The sequence below is a fragment of the Rhinoderma darwinii genome, chromosome 4 (genome assembly GCF_050947455.1).
Source record: "Rhinoderma darwinii isolate aRhiDar2 chromosome 4, aRhiDar2.hap1, whole genome shotgun sequence".
Taxonomy (NCBI): domain Eukaryota; kingdom Metazoa; phylum Chordata; class Amphibia; order Anura; family Rhinodermatidae; genus Rhinoderma; species Rhinoderma darwinii.
The window spans coordinates 173,809,179-173,827,939 of record NC_134690.1 but is presented as its reverse complement, the minus strand read 5'-3'; the positions used below and the strand labels follow the sequence as shown (position 1 = coordinate 173,827,939).

Here is an 18,761-nt window from a genome sequence, read left to right as displayed (position 1 = left end):
ACATTCCGGTACGGCTGAAATTACGGGGATGTTTTCAGGCTGAAACATCCCCGTAATTTCAGCCGTAACGGACGCCCTCGTGTGAACATACCCTAAAGATCGCTCCCTCCTGATTTCATGACACAGTAAAGGAGTTAAAAGGTCTGAAGTCAATGCCAAGTGTACAGTTTGCATTAAGTAGCTATTCCTGGAAACTAAAGTCTAGTTCCTGGGACATCTACATTTAAATTACAACACGATTGCTCTATTTAAAATCCATTGTGGTAATGTACAGAGGCTAAATGATGAAAACTGTCACTGTCCAAATACTTCTGGACCCAATTGTAGGTGCCAGTGGCAAATTCAGAAACACATCTCTAAAGCTTGGGCTACACAGCCACACAAAGTCACCTGCCAATCATCAAATTTGCAATGCAAATTCAATGTTAACATTTAAAGCAAAAAACAAAACAATGTCGTCGCCCCCCCCCTAGGGAAACAAAGCTGCATAGCAGATTTACCGCAAATCGCAGACTACTTACTGTCAGTGTAGCCCAAGTCTAAACATCAAAAATAAATGTAAAGGGAACGTTAAAAAAAAAAAAAAGCTCTAGTTTATATGAAATTGTGTGGTCCAGTTGGATCCCATACACTACTTTGCTCTGGTTGACCCCAATGATTTACAAAAGATAGAAAAGTATGTACTAATTGCACTTTAACCTTGACACATAAAAGTGTAAAGTATAAAGAAAAATATTAAGTGTGATCAGTGGAGGTCTGACCACAAAGAGCCCACTGATCCCAAGAACGAGGGGGATCCAGTCTCAATTCTTAATGTAGAGGTAGCTGCGAATACATGTTCAAGGTGGTAATATAGTTAGACCTAAACATGCACATTACCATTAGTTGATCTTATGGTAGATATATTTGCTACAATATTACCCATCATTTCAAAATAGTTACAAGCTCATATTCTCAGTGTAATATTGCATATGTTCAGTATCAAACAAGAAGAATTTCCGGTTTCTCTTTTGTCACAAAACAGCAAACATTACAAAAATATATTTTAATTAAATACAAACATAAAATATACAAATGGAGGCTGCTGTCTCTTATTGGGTCTAGTCCAGATGTGAAAGCAGAATACCGCCCAGTAACACCTCTCATGTTTCCAGCTCAGAAGGCTAGTTTCTTCATCATTAGGTAAATGCGGGAATCCACCTCAAACCCATGAAGGTTGTTAGCATCTCCCTGTAGTCTCATAAGCAACCCACCATATGATACATATGCAGACCTATAAATGAAAATACATATTTACCATTTTTATATCTTATGCTAGACTATGAATATAAAGAGGAAAGAAAATGGAAGTTGATAGAAATGCTTACAGACGAGTGGCAGCTTCAGTGGAGGTTTCATCTCCTTCTATCCGGTAAACTTTTCCATACATGACATATTCAAACTGGTCGGCTCTAAGAACAAAACAAAAAAAAAAAGTGTCAGCGGACTGGCCTCAAATATTCTAAAAGCTACATATCTTCTCTACACTTTCAGACTAAGGCACCTGGAAGGACGGTCATCATTCGGATTGTATTCACCGTCATCTAGTGTTCCATCCTCATACAGCGTGTTAGCAATAACCAAACGGAATTTATCACCTAAGGAAAAATTATGCAAAAGTAAAGATATAGATAAAATATACTATTTATAAAAAACACTAATAGAATAAGATCTCTTTTATAAGCCTCTCATATACTACGGGATATAAGCAGGGCTAATATACTCTTGTAAGAAGGGGAGGCATTCAGATAACAGGGGACAGCGGGTACAAGGTATCATTTACCAGGCAGGTCTCTGCAGAGTCGTTTACTGAGCGAGTAGCCAATGAAGATAAAATGGGTGCTCTCTACATCAGAGACAGTGTCAGTTTTCTGCTGTTAGCGTATGGAGAGCAGCAGAAAGGCATTTCATTTCCTCGTGCCTCTTTTCCCTAATATACAAATCACTTTAAGAGGAAGGAATCCAAAATTACCCAGATCCACAGGGTAGACCTGTATATTCACATCAAGAATCAGATCCATCTTAAAGGACTCACTTTCACAATGTAGCCTTGAAACTACAAGAAAAAAAAAAAGACACAAAAGGTATTGAGAAAAGTTAGATACCGTTTAGTGTAGAATACATACCAGCCTCATGGCACACATTAATATTTACCTCGATCAAACTTTCGTCCCTCAGGATCAATATCCTTCACATCAAAGATATCTTCAAACAGAATTCCAGCCATATTTTATAGTATTCGGAAACTAAATAAAGATAAAAAAATAAATAGACCAGTTCAGGGGATCTAAGCCATATTTCATAGAAGTGTAGGGGTTATCCGAGGCTTTTTCAAATCGGCAGCAGTGGATGGCATAACTCAAAGAGGCTCTGTCACCAGATTATAAGTGCCCTATCTCCTACATAATCTGATTGGTGCTGTAATGTAGATAACAGCAGTGGTTTTTATTTTGAAAAACGATCATTTTTGAGCAAGTTATGAACAATTTTAGATTTATGATAATTAGTTTCTTAATGCCCAAATGGGCGTGTTTTTACTTTTGACCAAGTGGGCGTTGTACAGAGGAGTGTGTGAGGCTGACCAATCAGTGACTAATCAGTGTCCTACACTTCTCTCCATTCATGTCCATTTGTATTCACAGCACAGAATGATCTCGCAAGATCACGCTGTGCTGTGAGTAAGTCCCATAGTAACTTTACCAAAGTGTCGGGAGTGTGAATAGACATCGCATCCTGCCTGGAGGCAATGTTTATTCACTCTCAAGACACTTCAGTAAAGTCAATGTGGGTGTATGTGACAGCACAGCATGATCTCGCGAGTTCACACTGTGCTGTGAATACAGATGGACTTGAATGGAGAGAAGTGTAGGACACCCTTTGGTCAGCGTCATACACTCCTCTTTACAACACCCACTTGGTGAAAAGTTAACCCCTTCAGGACTTAGCCTGTTTTGGCCTTCAAGACGAAGCCGATTTTTCAAATCGGACATGTGTCCCTTTATGTGGTAATAACTCCGGAATACTTTTACCTATCCAAGTGATTCGGAGATTGTTTTCTCGTGACATATTGTACTTTATGTTAGGGGAAAAATTTGGTCGATAAATTCAATATTTATTTGTAAAAAACACCAAGATTTAGAGAAAATTTGCATTTTTCTAAATTTAAATGTATTTGCTTGCAAGACAGATAGTAATACCACACAAAATACTTACTAGTTTATATTTCCCATATGTCTACTTTATGTTTGCATCGTTTTTTGAATATTAATGTATTTTTCTAGGACGTTACAAGGCTTAGAACTTTAGCAGCAATTTCTCATATTTTCAAGTAAATTTCAAAAGCCTATTTTTTCAGGGACCAGTTCATTTCTGAAGTGGCTTTGAGGGCCTTAGATATTAGAAAGTCCCCATAAATCACCCCATTTTGAAAACGGCACCCCTCAAAGTATTCAAAACAGCATTCAGAAAGTCTTTTAACCCTTTAAGCGTTTCACAGGAATTAAAGCAAAAGTAGATGCGAAATTTACAAATTTCATTTTTTTTTTCAAAAATTCATTTGTAATACATTTTTTCTGTACCACAGAAGGTTTTACCCAAGAAATGCAACTCAATATTTATTGCCCAGATTCTGCAGTTTTTAGAAATATCCCACATGTGGTCCTAGTGCGGTAATGGACTGAAACACAGGCCTTAGAAGCAAAGGACCACCTAGTGGATTTTGGGGCCTCCTTTTTCTAGAATATATTTTAGGCACCATGTCCGGTTTGAATAGGCCTTGTGGTACCAAAACAATAAAGACCCCCCAAAAGTGACCCCATTCTGGAAACTATACCCTTCAAGGAATTTATCTATGGCTATAGTTAGCATTTTGAACCCACAGTTTTTTTTGCTAAATTTATTTGAATTAGTATGTGAAGATGAAAATCTACATTTTTTATGAAAAAACATAGCAATTTTAAATTTTTACAAGGAATAAAAGTAGAAAAAACACCCCAACATATGTAAAGCAATTTCTTCCGATTATAGTAATACCCCATATGTGGTAATAAACTGCTGTTTGGACCCACAGCAGGCCTCAGAAGATTCCAGATTTTGCTGGAATAGTTTTCAGTGCCATGTCGCGTTTGCAATGCACTGGAGGAATGAAAACAGTGGAAACTCTCCAATAGTGACCCCATTTTGGAAACTACACCCTTCAAGGAGTTTTTCTAGGGGTAAAGTTAGCATTTTGACCCCACAGTTGTTTTGCTGAATTCATTGGACTTAGTCTGTAAAGGTAAAAACCTACTTTTTTTTCTGTAAGAACTTAGACATATTTAATTTTTACAAGGAATAAAGGAGAAAAAGCACCCCAACATTTGTAAAGCAATTTCTCCTGATTACGTAATTACCCCATATGTGGTAATAAACTGCTGTTTGGACCCACACCGGGGCTTAGAAGGGAAGGAGCACTATTTGGCTTTTGGAGCTCAAATTTAGCTGGAATAGTTTTTGGGTGTCTTGTCGAATTTGCAAAGCCACTGAGAGAGCGAAACAGTGGAAGCCCCCCAAAAGTAACCCCATTTGGGAAACTACACCACTTAAGGAATCTACCTAGGGGTATAGTGAGCATTTAGGCCCCACACGTCTTTTGCAGAATTTATTAGAATTAGGCTGTGAAAATTAATATCAACATTATTTCCACTAAAAAGTTGAATTTTTTCATTTTCACAAAGGATAAAGGAGAAAATGCACCCCAACATTTGTAAAGCAATTTCTCCCGAGTACGGCAATAACCCACATGTGGTCATAAATGGTTTTTCCACTAGAAAGTAATTAACCCTTTCCGAACTGATCCATGTTTTGCTGTTTTCTTTTTAGTTTTTCCTCCCCGCTTTCCGAGAGCCACAACTTTTTTATTTTTCCGTCAATAGAGTGGTGTGAGGGCTTATTTTTTGCGGGACAAGCTGTAGTTTTTATTGTTATCATTTTTTGGTACATAAGACTTTTTGAGCACTTTTTATTACATTTTTTGGTAGAGCCAAGGTGACCAAAAAACTGCGATTTTGCAGTTTAAAATTCTTTATTTTTCACGGCGTTCACCGTGTGAGTTAAAGAGGCTCTGTCACCAGATTTTGCAACCCTATCTGCTATTGCAGCAGATAGGCGCTGCAATGTAGATTACAGTAACGTTTTTATTTTTTAAAAACTAGCATTTTTGGCCAAGTTATGACCATTTTTGTAGTTATGCAAATGAGGCTTGCAAAAGTCCAAGTGGGTGTGTTTAAAAGTAAAAGTCCAAGTGGGCGTGTATTAGGTGCGTACATCGGGGCGTTTTTAATACTTTTACTAGCTGGGCGCTCTGATGAGAAGTATCATTCACTTCTCTTCAGAACGCCCAGCTTCTGGCAGTGCAGACAAAGCCGTGTTCTCGAGAGATCACGCTGTGACGTCACTCACAGGTCCTGCATCGTGTCAGACGAGCGAGGACACATCGGCACCAGAGGCTTCAGTTGATTCTGCAGCAGCATCGGCGTTTGCAGGTAAGTCGATGTAGCTACTTACCTACAAACGCTGATGCTGCTGCAGAATCAACTGTAGCCTCTGGTGCCGGTGTCCTCGCTCGTCTGACACGATGCAGGACCTGTGAGTGACGTCACAGCGTGATCTCTCGAGAACACGGCTGTGTCTGCACTGCCAGAAGCAGGGCGTTCTGAAGAGAAGTGGATGATACTTCTCATCAGAGCGCCCAGCTAGTAAAAGTATTAAAAACGCCCCGATGTACGCACCTAATACACGCCCACTTGGACTTTTACTTTTAAACACACCCAGTTGTACTTTTGCAAGCCTCATTTGCATAACTACAAAAATGGTCATAACTTGGCCAAAAATGCTCGTTTTTTAAAAATAAAAACGTTACTGTTCTCTACATTGCAGCGCCCATCTGCTGCAATAGCAGATAGGGGTTGCAAAATCTGGTGACAGAGCCTCTTTAAATAATGGTATATTGTAATAGCTTGGACTTTTACGGACGCTGCGATACCAGTTGTGTATTTGTTTTACATTACTTTAGAGAAAAAATGTGAAAAGGGTTTCTATTTGGACTTTAAATATTTAATTTTTTCCACTAATAATAACTATTTACTTTTTATTTTTACACATTTTATTAGTCCCCATAGGAGACTTGAACCAGCGATCGTTAGATCACTGGTAGAATACACTGCAATACTAATGTATTGCAGTATACTGTCATTTTTACATGCTCCTGTAACAGCGTGTTCGCTGTTTCTGTCCGTCAGTCCCGGGTATCAGCTGTTACACACAGATGACACCCGCAGCGTATGGCGCGGGCTCAGCGCGTGAGACGCTCTATATATCACCCCCCACACCACAACATGCTATTAACTCATGGTGCACGAAGGGTTTAATGCGCAGCGAATGGTGCAGAGTGAAAATTAAGATTTTCCACTGATGTGCCATTTTAGTGCACTATATGTTGTGCCCAGTTTGTGCCACAAATACCTCATAAAATATTAACCGGGTTCTCCAGAGTATGGCGATGCCGTATCGGTGGACGTAAATGGCTGTTTAGGCACGCTGTATGGCTCAGGAGGGAGCGGCTTTTGGAGCGCAGATTTTGCTTGGCAGTTCTGTTTGGCGTTTTGCTGGCATTTCAGTTTATAATGTGGGGGCACATGTAGGCTGGGCAGAGTACATCAGGGCATATTAAGAGTGTATAATAATGGGGTAAATAAATAATCCGCAGACATGTGGTCGCTGTCGCACTTATAAATGGCGCCCAATCTTATCCGCTTTTGGAACGCTCTGCACATTTTGCATCGCCATAATCTGTTAGCCGGAACTTTTTTTTATTTTTTCACCACCGGGGCTGTGTGAGGGCTTATTTGTTGCGGGACAATCTGTAATTTTCATTGGTACCATTTTGGGGTATATGCGATTTTGTTGATCACTTTTTATTCAATTTTTCAGCAAGCAAGGTGACCAAAAGTCATCAAATCGGACAATGATTTTTATTTATTTTTTACGGCGTTTACCCATGGCTATAAATGACCATTATATTTTATTCTGCGGGTCGGTACAATTACGGCGATACCAGATGTATATAGGTTTTTTTAGGTTTTGCAGCGTTTGCGCAATAAAATAACTTATTTAGAAAATAAATTATTCTCTGTGTCACCATATTCTGAGAGCCATAACTTTTATTTTTCCGTCAAAAAAGCTGTGTAAGGGCTTGTTTTTTGCAGGACGGGTTGTAGTTTGTATTGGTACTATTTTGGCGTACATGTGACTGTTTGATCACTTTTTATTGTATATTTTGGGAGGGGCGGTGACCAAAAAATAGTGATTATCGCATTGTTTTTCGTTTATTTTTTTGCAGCGTTAACCGTGCGGGAAAAATAATATTATAGTTTTATAGTTGGGGTCGTTACGAACACGGTGATACCAGATATGTGTACTTTTTTCCTATAATAAAAGACTTATTATAGGAAAAATTCTTTTTTTTACTTTCTTTACTTGTCCCACTAGGGGACATTTAGACTGGCAGCTCTGATCGCTGCTGGAATACATTACACTACACACGTAGTGTAATGTATTCTAACTGTCATTGTGACGTAACAGTCACACTGACAGGAAGCCTACGACGACCAGCCTCAGGCTGGTCCTCATAGGCTTCTGTACATGGCAGCCCGGAAGCCATTTTCTGGTGTCCGGATGCCATGGGTACCATCGCCAGCCCCCGTGATTTCACGATCGGAATCGACAGCCGCATCGAAGGGGTTAACTGTCGAAATCAGCGGCGATGGGCCGCTGATCGGCAACGGGGAATGCAGGGCAGACGCCCTGCAGTTAACCGCCGCTGCGGTGAAGCGCCGCGCGGCGGTTAACTGTCAAAGCACAGACCTAACTGCACGTCAATGTGCGGGAACTTACTGCACACATTGACGTGCAGTTACGTCAAGGTGCGGGAAGGGGTTAAAAAATGCCCAGTTGGGCATTAAGAAACTAATTAGCATAAGTCTAATGGTGGATTTACATGAGCGTGTGCGTCTTGCGCACTCTGTTTGGATGTTTGTAAACAGGAAACCACGTGGTGCATTTCTGTTTTCATTCATAATTCTTACTGTTGTTGCGCGAATCACGCGCGTCCCACGGAAGTGCTTCCGTGTGATTTTCACGCACCCATTGACTTCAATGGGTACGCGATGTGCGAACAGCGCAGAAATATAGGACATGTCTTGCGTTTCACGTAGCGGACACACGCTGTGTGAAAATCACAGACAGTCTGCACGGTCCCATAGGCTAATATAGGTCCGTGCGACGCGCGTGAAAATCACGCGCGTTGTACGGACGTATTACACGTTCATGTAAATCCGCCCTAAGGCTGAGTTCACATTGAGTTTTTTTCAGGCAGAAAATTCTGCCTCAAAATTCAGTTTGGAATTTCGAGGCAGATTTTGATCTGCCTGCACGCCGTTTGCCACGTTTTTGGCTCGCGCCCTTTGAGCGCCACGGGCAAAAACGCTTTCTCTGCCTCCCATTGATGTCAATGGGATGTCAGAGGCGTAAACGCCCAAAAATAGAGAATGTCGCTTCTTTTTCCTGCGAAAGTTTCTTACCGCTCGTGGGAAAAAATACTCCTTCGCCTCCCATTGAAATCAATGGGAGTATTTTCGGCGCGTTTTCCGACACGGTTTCCGCGTCAAAAACCTCTGTACTGGGCCTAAAATTGCTCATAACTTGCTAAAAATTAGTGTTTTTCAAAATAAAAACCACTTGTTATCTACATTACAGCGCAGATCATATTATGTAGGAGATAGGGCACTTATAATGTGGTGACAGAGCCTCTTTAATTAGTCTCACATCACGCTTAACCTGTATGTTTGGCATATATGCCAGTGAATACTCCTGACATGTCTAAAGTGTACCCATAGGCTACCATCATCCAGATGTATGCCACGAGTGGCCTAATGGGTACACACAAGATTATGTAAGGAAACTCGGAGATGCCAACACTGAAGCCTCATAACACACACTTGGAGGAATTATTAGGGGAAAACACCAGAGCACAGGTTGTCCCATGTAGAACTTAGATTTGATATGCCATTACAGTAGGGGCAGAGAGGGCCGGTCGGCTGTATCCATACTGCCCATAAACTTCAAGGGAGAGCGACTGCACAGCCAACTGTCCCTGGCAAATGGAGAGCTCACACGACCTACCACATAAAGTGCATATAGCGTAGTACAGAGCACATCATACCGGACTGCTCTCATACTAGGCGCTTCCTACATATCTGTCATGCAGCCTGTCAGCTTACCACAGCTGCAACACACATACTCCCGCCGTTATAGCACAGCAGTATTCCGGGTGTAGAAATACGTATCTTTCCCTACATTATCTGTAACGCTTACATAAAGCGAGAAGACTTCTTCACAGCCGCATCCACGCTGCTTCACATGCGCTTCCGGTTCCTGGCAACGTAATTTCCTCTTTCCCTACAGGGCGCTCGTTGCCCAGGGAACGGCCTTGTTCATCAGTTTTGTTCATTAGACGTGTGACGCGCTATGAGAAAGCCGCCGAAAAGTGTCGCGGATGTGGCAAAATTCAGATGATGTGTATCATTTATCAGGCACCGCGGGTCACGTGTATTAGTGCACACCGAATGTAGAGGCCGTGGCCACAGCAACCTATCAGATTCCAGCGTCTAGTAGTCCATGCCTGTGTCGAAAGTGTAAGACGCAACCTAATTGGTTGCTATTAGATTTTTTTCATAATTTATATCTTTTTTTTTATATATTTTTCTTCTTTAATTATTATTTGTTTTATTTCAATTTTTTTTTTGTGATAGAACTTAGCAGCCAGAATGTCAGAAAATACCTTTGGGGGAGACATTTTTTTATTTTTTTTATTCTATACAGTGCATATTTTTCCTGTTACTGAGTCTGTCATACAGTTGCATACCTCCTAACTTTGAAGTATCGCAAAGAGGGACAAGGCTCTAACCCCGCCCAATAGCCGCCCATACACACACGGTTCAGCCCACATAGTATCATGCCCCCATAGTGTTTCCCCACAGCATAATACATAATACCCCATAGTGCCTCCCACACAGTATAATGCCAAATAGCTGCACCCACACAGTATAATGCCCCAAATAGCTGCCCCATACAGTTTAATGCCACCATAGATCTACCCATAAAGTATAATGCCCCCTTAACTGCCACCATACAGTATAATGCCCCTTTAGCTGCCCCCATACAGTATAATTCCCCATAGCTGCATCCATACACTATGATGCCCCATACTGAATAATGCCCCCTTAGCTGCCACCCTACAGTATAATTCCCTCTTAGCTGCCCCAAACAGTGTCATTCCCCATAGTTACACCCATACAGTATAATGTCCCCTTAGCTGCCCCATGATGTACAATGCCCCCTTAGCTGCCCCCATACAGTATAATGTCCCTGCACTTGCCCCATACAGTGTAATGCACCCACAGCTGCCCCATACAGTATAATGCCCCCATTGCTGCCTCCATACAGTATAATGCCCCCTTAGCTGCCACCATAAAGTATAATGCCACATACAGTATAGTATAATGCCCCTTTAGCTGCTACCATACAGTATAATGTCTCCTTAGCTGCCATCATACGGTATTGTGCCCCCTTAGAGGCCCCCATACAGTATAATTCCCTATAGCTGCCCCATACAGTATAATGCCCCCTTACCTGCCCCCATACAGCATAATGCCCCCTTAGCTGCCACCATAAAGTATAACGCCCCATAGCAGCACCCATACAGTATGTCTCCTTAGCTGCCACCCTACAGTACAATGCCTTCTTAGCTGCCCCAAACAGTATAATTCTCCATAGCTGCCCCCATACAGTATAATGCCCCTTTAGCTGCCCTATACAGTATAATGTCCCTTTAGCTGCTACCATACAGTATAATGTCTAGTTTAGCTGCCACCATACAGTATATTGCCCCCTTAGCGGCCCCATACAGTATAACTCCCCATAGCTGCCACCATACAGTATAATGCCCCCTTAGCTGTCCCCATACAGTATTATGTCCCCAGAGATGCCCCATACAGTATAATGCACCCACTTCGGCCCCATACAGTATAATGACCCCATAGCTGCTTCCATACAGGTTGCTGCCAACATAAAGTATAATGCCCCATATCTGCCCCCATACAGTATGGTATAATGTCCCTTTAGCTGCTACCATACAGTATAATGTCTCCTTAGCTGCCACCATACAGTATAATGCCCCCTTACTGCCCCATACACTTTAATTCCCCCATAGCTGCCCCATACAGTATATTGCCTCCTAAGCTGCCCCATACGGTGTAATGCCCCCTTAGCTGCCCCATGCAGTATAATGCCCCCTTAGCTGCCACCATACAGTATAATGCCATAACATAAAGTATATAGTGCCACACAGCCCCCCTCTCTTGTATAAAGTGCCACACAGCCCCACCTTGTATATAGTGCCACACAGCCCCCTTGTATGTAGTGCCACACAGGCCCCCTCCCTTGTATATAGTGTCACAAAGCGCCCCTCCCTTGTATATAGTGCCACACAGCGCCCCTCCTTTTGTATATAGTGCCATCCTGCTCCCCCCTTGTATATAGTGCTACACAGCAATCCCCCCCCTGTTTATTGCCATACAGCCCCGCCCCCAGAAAAAAAAAATATATTGTACTTACCTTGCCCCGTTCCCGCAACGGACGGAGCCCTGCACATCCTTCGGGCGGAATGCTTGCGCAGGCCAGCGTGATGCAGTGACATCATCAAGCCGGCCTGCGCAGGGAGTCTTCCCAGCACCTTATATGCTGCAGGCATAACATGTCCTGCAGCCTATAGTAATCAATTCTATCTGCGTCCTGAGGATGCAGATAAAAGTGAATGTGGCTGTCTCTAGCACCGGGGGCCCCCTCCGGTGCTAGCGACGCCACCGGGCATGAGGGGGCCTGTGCCGCCTGGCCCATAAATGATAGGGGACGGGCGGCGCAGGCCATGTAGTGGTGTCGCTACCGTTGTAGCAGCCATAACGGCTGCTAGCGGTGCCACAGGGCCCCCTCATGCCGTGGGCCCCTTGCAGCCGCTATGGCTACTACAGCAGTAGTTACGCCACTGGATTCAACTGTATCTGCGTCCTGAGGACGTAGATACAGTTGATACAGGTACATACAACCGGCCGTCTCGAATCCGTTACTGCCCTGCTGAATCCGGGACGCTTGGGAGGTATGCAGTCGTCAAAATCAGGGTTGTGCTGGTTCTAGTTAGGCCTTATTCACACAGTGCAGTTATGGTGCAGGTTTTTTTTTTTTTTGTTTTTTTTTTTTTTTAGTTTTCGAAGCCACAACCAGGTGTGGATCGTAAAGGTAGGTGAAGTATAATAGGCTTTTGAAGTTTTCTTGAAATTGTTGTTACACTTATAAGCCTTGTAATGTTCTAGAAAAAGAAAAGAATGTTCAAAAAACGATGGCAACATAAAGTATATAGTGCCACACAGCCCCCCTTGTATGTAGTGCCACACAGCCCCCCTCCCTTGTATATAGTGTCACAAAGCGCCCCTCCCTTGTATATAGTGCCACACAGCACCCTCCCTTGTATATAGTGCCACACAGCGCCCCTCCTTTTGTATATAGTGCCATCCTGCTCCCCCCTTGTATATAGTGCTACACAGCAATCCCCCCCCTGTTTATTGCCATATAGCCCCGCCCCCAGAAAAAAAATATATATTGTACTTACCTTGCCCCGTTCCCGCAACGGACGAAGCGCTGCACATCCTTCGGGCGGAATGCTTGCGCAGGCCAGCGTGATGCAGTGACGTCATCACGCCGGCCTGCGCATGGAGTCTTCCCAGCGCCTTATATGCTGCAGGCATAACATGTCCTGCAGCCTATAGTAATCAATTGTATCTGCGTCCTGAGGATGCAGATATAAGTGAATGTGGCTGTCTCTAGCACCGGGGGCCCCCTCCGGTGCTAGCGACGCCACCGGGCATGAGGGGACCTGTGCCGCCTGGCCCTTAAATGATAGGGGCCGGGCGGCGCAGGCCCCGTAGTGATGTCGCTAGAGTTGTAGCAGCCATAATGGCTGCTAGCGGTGCCACCGGGCCCCCACATGCCGCGGGCCCCTAGCAGCTGCTATGGCTGCTACAGCAGTAGTTACGCCACTGGATTCAACTGTATCTGCTTCCTGAGGACGTAGATACAGTTGACACAGGTACAGACAACCGGCCGTATGGAATCCGGGACTGTCCTGCTGAATCCGGGACGCTTGGGAGGTATGCAGTTGTCAAAATCAGGGTTGTGCTGGTTCTAGTTAGGCCTTATTCACACAGTGCAGTTATGGTGCAGTTTTTTGTTTTTGTAAAAAGTTTTTGAAGCCACAACCAGGCGTGGATTGTAAAGATAGGGGAAGTATAAAGGGATGTGCACACGACCACTTTTCAGACGTAATGGAGGCGTTTTACGCCTCGAATTGCCCCTGAAAAGACGGCTCCAATATGTCTGCAAACATCTGCCCATTTCTTGCAATGGGTCTTACGATGTTCTGTGCAGACGAGCTGTCATTTTACGCGTCGCTGTCAAAATACGGCGCGTAAAATGACGGCTCGCAAAAGAAGTGCAGGACACATCTTGGGACGTTTTTGGAGCCTTTTTCTCATAGACTCTATTGAAAACAGCTCCAAAAACGGCCATAAAAAACACAGCGAAAAACGCCGCAAAAAATGCAAATTGCTCAAAAACCCTCTGAAAATCGGGAACTGTTTTCCCTTGAAAACAGCTCCGTATTTTCAGACGTATTTTGTTAATCGTGTGAACATACCCTAATAGGCTTTTGAAGTTTTCTTGAAAATATGAGAAATTGTTGCTACACTTATAAGCCTTGTAATGTCCTAGAAAAATAAAAGGATCTTCAAAAAATGATGCCAACACAAAGTAGACATATGGGAAATGTTAACTAGTAACTATTTTGTGTGGTATAACTATCTGTCTTACAAGCAGATACATTTAAATTGAGAAAAATTCACATTTTTGCAAATTTTCTCTAAACTTTGGTGTTTTTCACAAAAAAATATTACATTTATCGACCAAATTTTTTAACTAACATAAAGTACAATATGTCACGGGAAAAAAGTCTAAGAATCGCTTGGCTAGGTAAAAGCATTCCAAAGTTCTTAAGACATAAAGTGATACGTCCGATTTTAAAAATTAGGCTCTATAATTTGGTCCAAAAGTGGCTGCGGCGGGAAGGGGTTAACCCCTTAAAGACCTGGCTTTATTCTGCAGCGCTAGGCACCCACTAGAGAAGGCAGAATTTTTTTTTAGCATATCTGCCCTCTTGATGTTCAACACACAATGATTGTCAGGACAAATGCCAGATGACTGAGCTACTGGGTAAAATGGTATAATCACACAGTACAGTTTTGTGGGTGTCCCAAAAAAACGAAACAATCTCACATTGGTATGTGGTGTCCTTACAAATGCCTTGCTTGGCGCACACACAGCATTTTTTGGGGGGCTTCCGTTCTTTTTCTGCTGACGGAAGGACCAGATTAACTGCCCTCCCCTTCCTGGTCAGCAAATATCAGGGCCTTGATTACTTTTTCCTGAAATTGCAGGAACGTATCCCCACTGCCAGCGTATCTGTAGAGGACAAAGGTGTTGTAAGATGGACAGAAAGCTTTTTATACCACACCTTTGTCTTGCGCATGGCGCTGTATGGTTTTATTACCTGATCAGACAGGTCAACGCCACCCATATATTTGTTGTACTCCTGTACGCAAAAAGGTTTGGGGACTTGGGTGGTGGTTCCGCATACAGGGACAAGGCTGCAGCTGCTGTCATGAATGCTGGTCAGTATAAGGACATCCCTTTTATCCTTATACTTCAGGAGCAGCAGATCGTCGCTTCAGACGGCTTTGCTCTCTCCTAATTTTAGTGTCTGACCCAGCAAAGTTTTGGGGAGACCTTCCTGATTTTTGCGGATTGTTCCGCACGCCAATGTGGATCTGGACGAGAGAACTTTTAATAATGGGACACTGTTATAAAAGTTGTCCAGATGAAGATGATATCCTTTGCCGAGCAAAGAATGAACAAGATCCCATACGATCTTTCCACCAATTCCTAGGAAGAGGTGGCATTCTGGGGGCTATATATGGAGGTCATTCCCCTCATAATCTCTAAAAGAGTGGGTGTAACCGGTGGCATAATTTATAACGTTTTTTTCACGATCTAGGGGTATGTGGACCCACTAGGCCGCTCTGCTGTAGTGAAGTGGCAGTGGCCAAATAACAGTCTATAAATTCTATGCAAATTCCTTAGCACAAGAGTACCTGTAAGAGTCAACTCAGTAGCAGAGGCTTTGGCACAGATGGAACTTGATGTGGCAGATGACACCAGACATGGCGGATGATTCCAGACATGGTATATGACAGCAGGTGTGGTAGATGACAACAGACGTGGCAGAAGACAGAAGAGGACTGCAGACGTGGCAGATGATACACACGACTCCAACCAAAGTCTTAGGTACAGGAGACAACACAGTAACAGGATACAGGAAGCAGTATACGGGAACACTGGGTGCAGAATACAACTAAGGGACCGTTTGCAATACGAACATGGGAAAACAACAAAAACGCTCAGGCAAGGAGTGGAAGGGCGGAGACCTTTTTACAGTACAGGGTGATCTGGGGATTAGGTAGGGAATTTTTAGTATGCTCGTGCGCTGGCCCTTTAAGGCCGGGTACGGGTGCGCACGCACCCTAACACACAGTCCAGGACTGGATGGCTGTGCAAACTGGCATCTCAGAGAAGGCTGACGCTGGCAGGAGACTGCGGTCGCGGGCCTCCGACGGAGGGGAGCGGCGGCGGTCCACGGCTGTAGCCGAGACAGTTTTATGCTGTACCGGGCTCTTTTATTGGTTAGGTCCTACCTGAAATGCAGTCTACCCTTGAAGCTCACTAATGACTCATCCACCACAATATTTTGTTGTGGGGTATAAACTTTGGAAAAACTTTGGGAGTAGTGGGCAATTAATGGTCTAATTTTATAGAGCCTATCAAAATTTGGGTCCTGTGGGGGTGGGCAGTGACTATTGTCATTGTAGTGCAGGAACTTTAGGATGGCTTCGAATTGCATCGTTGTCATTACTGTGCGGTAAAGGGGAGTGTTGTATAAAATATCAGGGGACCAATAGTCTCTAATGCTTGGCTTTTTTACAAGACCAAAGCCTAAAAATAAGCCCCGAATCTTCCGCAATTCTACTGCATATGTGGGAGTCCAATTTTGGCCTCTCCCATAAAAAATCGGGTTTCTGGAAGATGAACTGATCCGCATATATGTTGGTCTGCTGGACCATTACATCGAAAAGGGTGTAAAAAAAAACCCAACTTTAAAATACTCAATGGGGCTGAAACCCTTAGTGCCTGAGGGAGCTGTAAATTCAGGCACCTAGGGGGTATAATAATTGTCCGCAGCTTCCCATGTCAGCTCAGGCAGAGCAGGACCTTCGGCTCTTCTGCGCCGATGGGGGTGCTTACTCAGGGTCCCTTGATATGGACGAAGATGACTGCACGAACTGTGCTTCACCTTCACTCACGCTGTCCATATCGGAGCACATCATTTGATATGCTTCCTCGGCTGTGAAGATTCTTTTGCCCATATTGGGGGATTTTAGAATAATTCACTACAAAGTGCAGCAACTAAAAACTATTTCTTTTTTAACTTTTTTTTTTAGTTATTTTTTAACAAAAAATAAACACCACTACTCCCAACTGAGCAAGGAGAACGGCCCGGTGTCAACCACTATAAGGGTATGTGCACCTGACTTCTTTTCAGACGTAATGGAGGCGTTTTATCCCTCGAATTACGCCTGAAAAACGGCTCCAATACATCGGCAAACATCTGCCCATTGTTTGCAATGGGTCTTAGGATGTTCTGCAGACGAGCTGTCATTTTACGCGTCGCTGTCAAAAGACGGTGCGTAAAATTACGGCCGCGTCAAAGAAGTGCAGGACACTTTTTGGGACGTAATTGAAGCTGTTTTTCATTGACTCCAATGAAAACCAGCTCCAATTACGTCCGTAAAAGACGGCGCGAAAACCTCGTGCACTTATAAAAACGTCTGAAATACAGGAGCTGTTTACTTCTGAAAACAGCACCGTAATTTCAGACGTATTTGGCGCTGTCATGTGCACATACCCTTATAGTGGCCCCACATATGACCATAAAACAAGCGTCATATTTTACATTCAATATCCCATTTGCAGCGGAGAGGTGGCCATTTATGTCACTCCCCATTATAGTTTGTGGGAGATATGAAAACAGCCTTGAAAGAATGCCCAAGTATTTTTGTGTCTACCGTACACGTGACTAGCATCCAGGCCATTGCCACCTGTAGGTGACCCGGGGCCATTCTTTTATCTGAAGGGTATGTTCACACAGGGCGGATACACTGCGAAAAAGTACATATCCGTCCCAGAACAAAATAAATAAATAAGTTGATACTTACCAGTCCTGTGTGTTGTCATAGCGATACATTCCTCTGTTCGTCCTGCAGCGCGGCCTCCTGGGATGACGCTGCAGCCACATCGGATGAAACATAATCCCAGGAGGCTGGGCTGCACAGAGAACAGAGTCTCTCTGACAATGCCGGTGGGGGGGGGGGGGGTACGTTTCAACTTTTTTAGCAATTTTAAACAAAAAAAAGTGTTTTATTTTTGTCTGATTTGCGATTTTTTCCGCAGACTGGAAGCTTTTCCGTCACAAAATATCAGCATTTGCTATTTGTTGCAGGTTTTAACACCCGATTGAATTCAAAGGGGAAAACTGGTGACAAAAGAGCAGCGATTCTGTAGCATAAATTGACATACTGCGGATTAAAAACCTACACCGCACATTTTCTCCACAGATTTATTTCTGCAGCGTGTGGATGAGATTTGTTCAAATCTCATCCTCTCTGCTGCTACTGTAATACTCTGCAGATTGTCTGCAAGGAAATCCATTGCAGAAAATCTGCAGCTTATCCTCCCTGTGTGAACATACCCGAATAACAAAAATGCACCTGTTACCTCTGAATGTTCTTAAAGCATATAACACATAGCCCAATATACTGTCACAATATTCACGGTGTTCCTGAGCACATACACACATCGGGTAACAGTGCTTTCTGTCACATACACAACATTTATCAAGTTTCTAGTTTAAGCAATAAAATGGAATTGCATCATAAACACATTTATCTTTCCCATATAAAAGGAAACTATTTGTTTATCTATTTCAAAGGCACAACTGACTGATGTCGGCTTTACAGCTTGAGTACCTTGCCTTCGTAGTATTTCTTATCTCAGAATTGTACTCATGTGCTTTTCAGCATGACTTCCCTTTTGTGTTATTACAGTGGTTAGGTCACTATTTTTTTTATTTTTTTTTATTATCTCGCATATATAGATACATTTGAGTTAGTATCATATCAGATTTAAAGGGGTTTTCTGGTCATGGGGTGGTTTTTTATGCTGATGACCTATCCACAGGATACGTCATCAGTATATGATCGGTGGGGGTCAGACACCCGGACCCCGCACCGATCAGCTGTTCCGCCTGCCTCCGGCATCGGGAGTAATGCAGTGTTCGGAGCCGGAAGCAGATGCCTCCGACCACTCTATAGCAGCCGTGCTGCAGCTCTGCTCCTATGCAGATAAAT

At 43.4% G+C, this 18,761-nt stretch overlaps 1 protein-coding gene across 4 annotated transcripts; it reads right to left on the bottom strand.

Moving 5' to 3' along the window:
• Positions 1-1,030: 1,030 nt before the first annotated feature.
• Positions 1,031-9,540, bottom strand: POLR2H (RNA polymerase II, I and III subunit H). Of its 4 annotated transcripts, none has more exons than XM_075864120.1 (6): positions 9,451-9,540; positions 2,194-2,285; positions 2,012-2,095; positions 1,544-1,637; positions 1,368-1,451; positions 1,031-1,273 (listed from the first exon to the last, which is right to left on the bottom strand). In XM_075864120.1, the coding sequence occupies exons 2-6, from the start codon at positions 2,264-2,266 to the stop codon at positions 1,156-1,158; spliced, it is 453 nt and encodes a 150-aa protein (XP_075720235.1). In that variant the 5' UTR covers positions 2,267-2,285; positions 9,451-9,540; the 3' UTR covers positions 1,031-1,155. The 4 variants fall into 4 exon arrangements, with proteins under 4 accessions (XP_075720235.1, XP_075720238.1, XP_075720236.1 ...); XM_075864123.1 differs by having other exon boundaries at positions 2,075-2,095; XM_075864121.1 differs by lacking the exon at positions 9,451-9,540 and adding an exon at positions 9,357-9,443.
• Positions 9,541-18,761: the final 9,221 nt, after the last annotated feature.

Coding starts and splice junctions, on each gene's coding strand:
- POLR2H (XM_075864120.1), bottom strand. CDS start 2,266: ATGGCTGGAATTCTGTTTGAAGATATCTTTGATGTGAAGGATATTGAT. Junction 1,452..1,543: donor AATGATGACCGTCCTTCCAG/GTGCCTTAGTCT, acceptor TTTTGTTCTTAG/AGCCGACCAGTTTGAATATG. Junction 1,274..1,367: donor ACTGAAGCTGCCACTCGTCT/GTAAGCATTTCT, acceptor TTTCATTTATAG/GTCTGCATATGTATCATATG.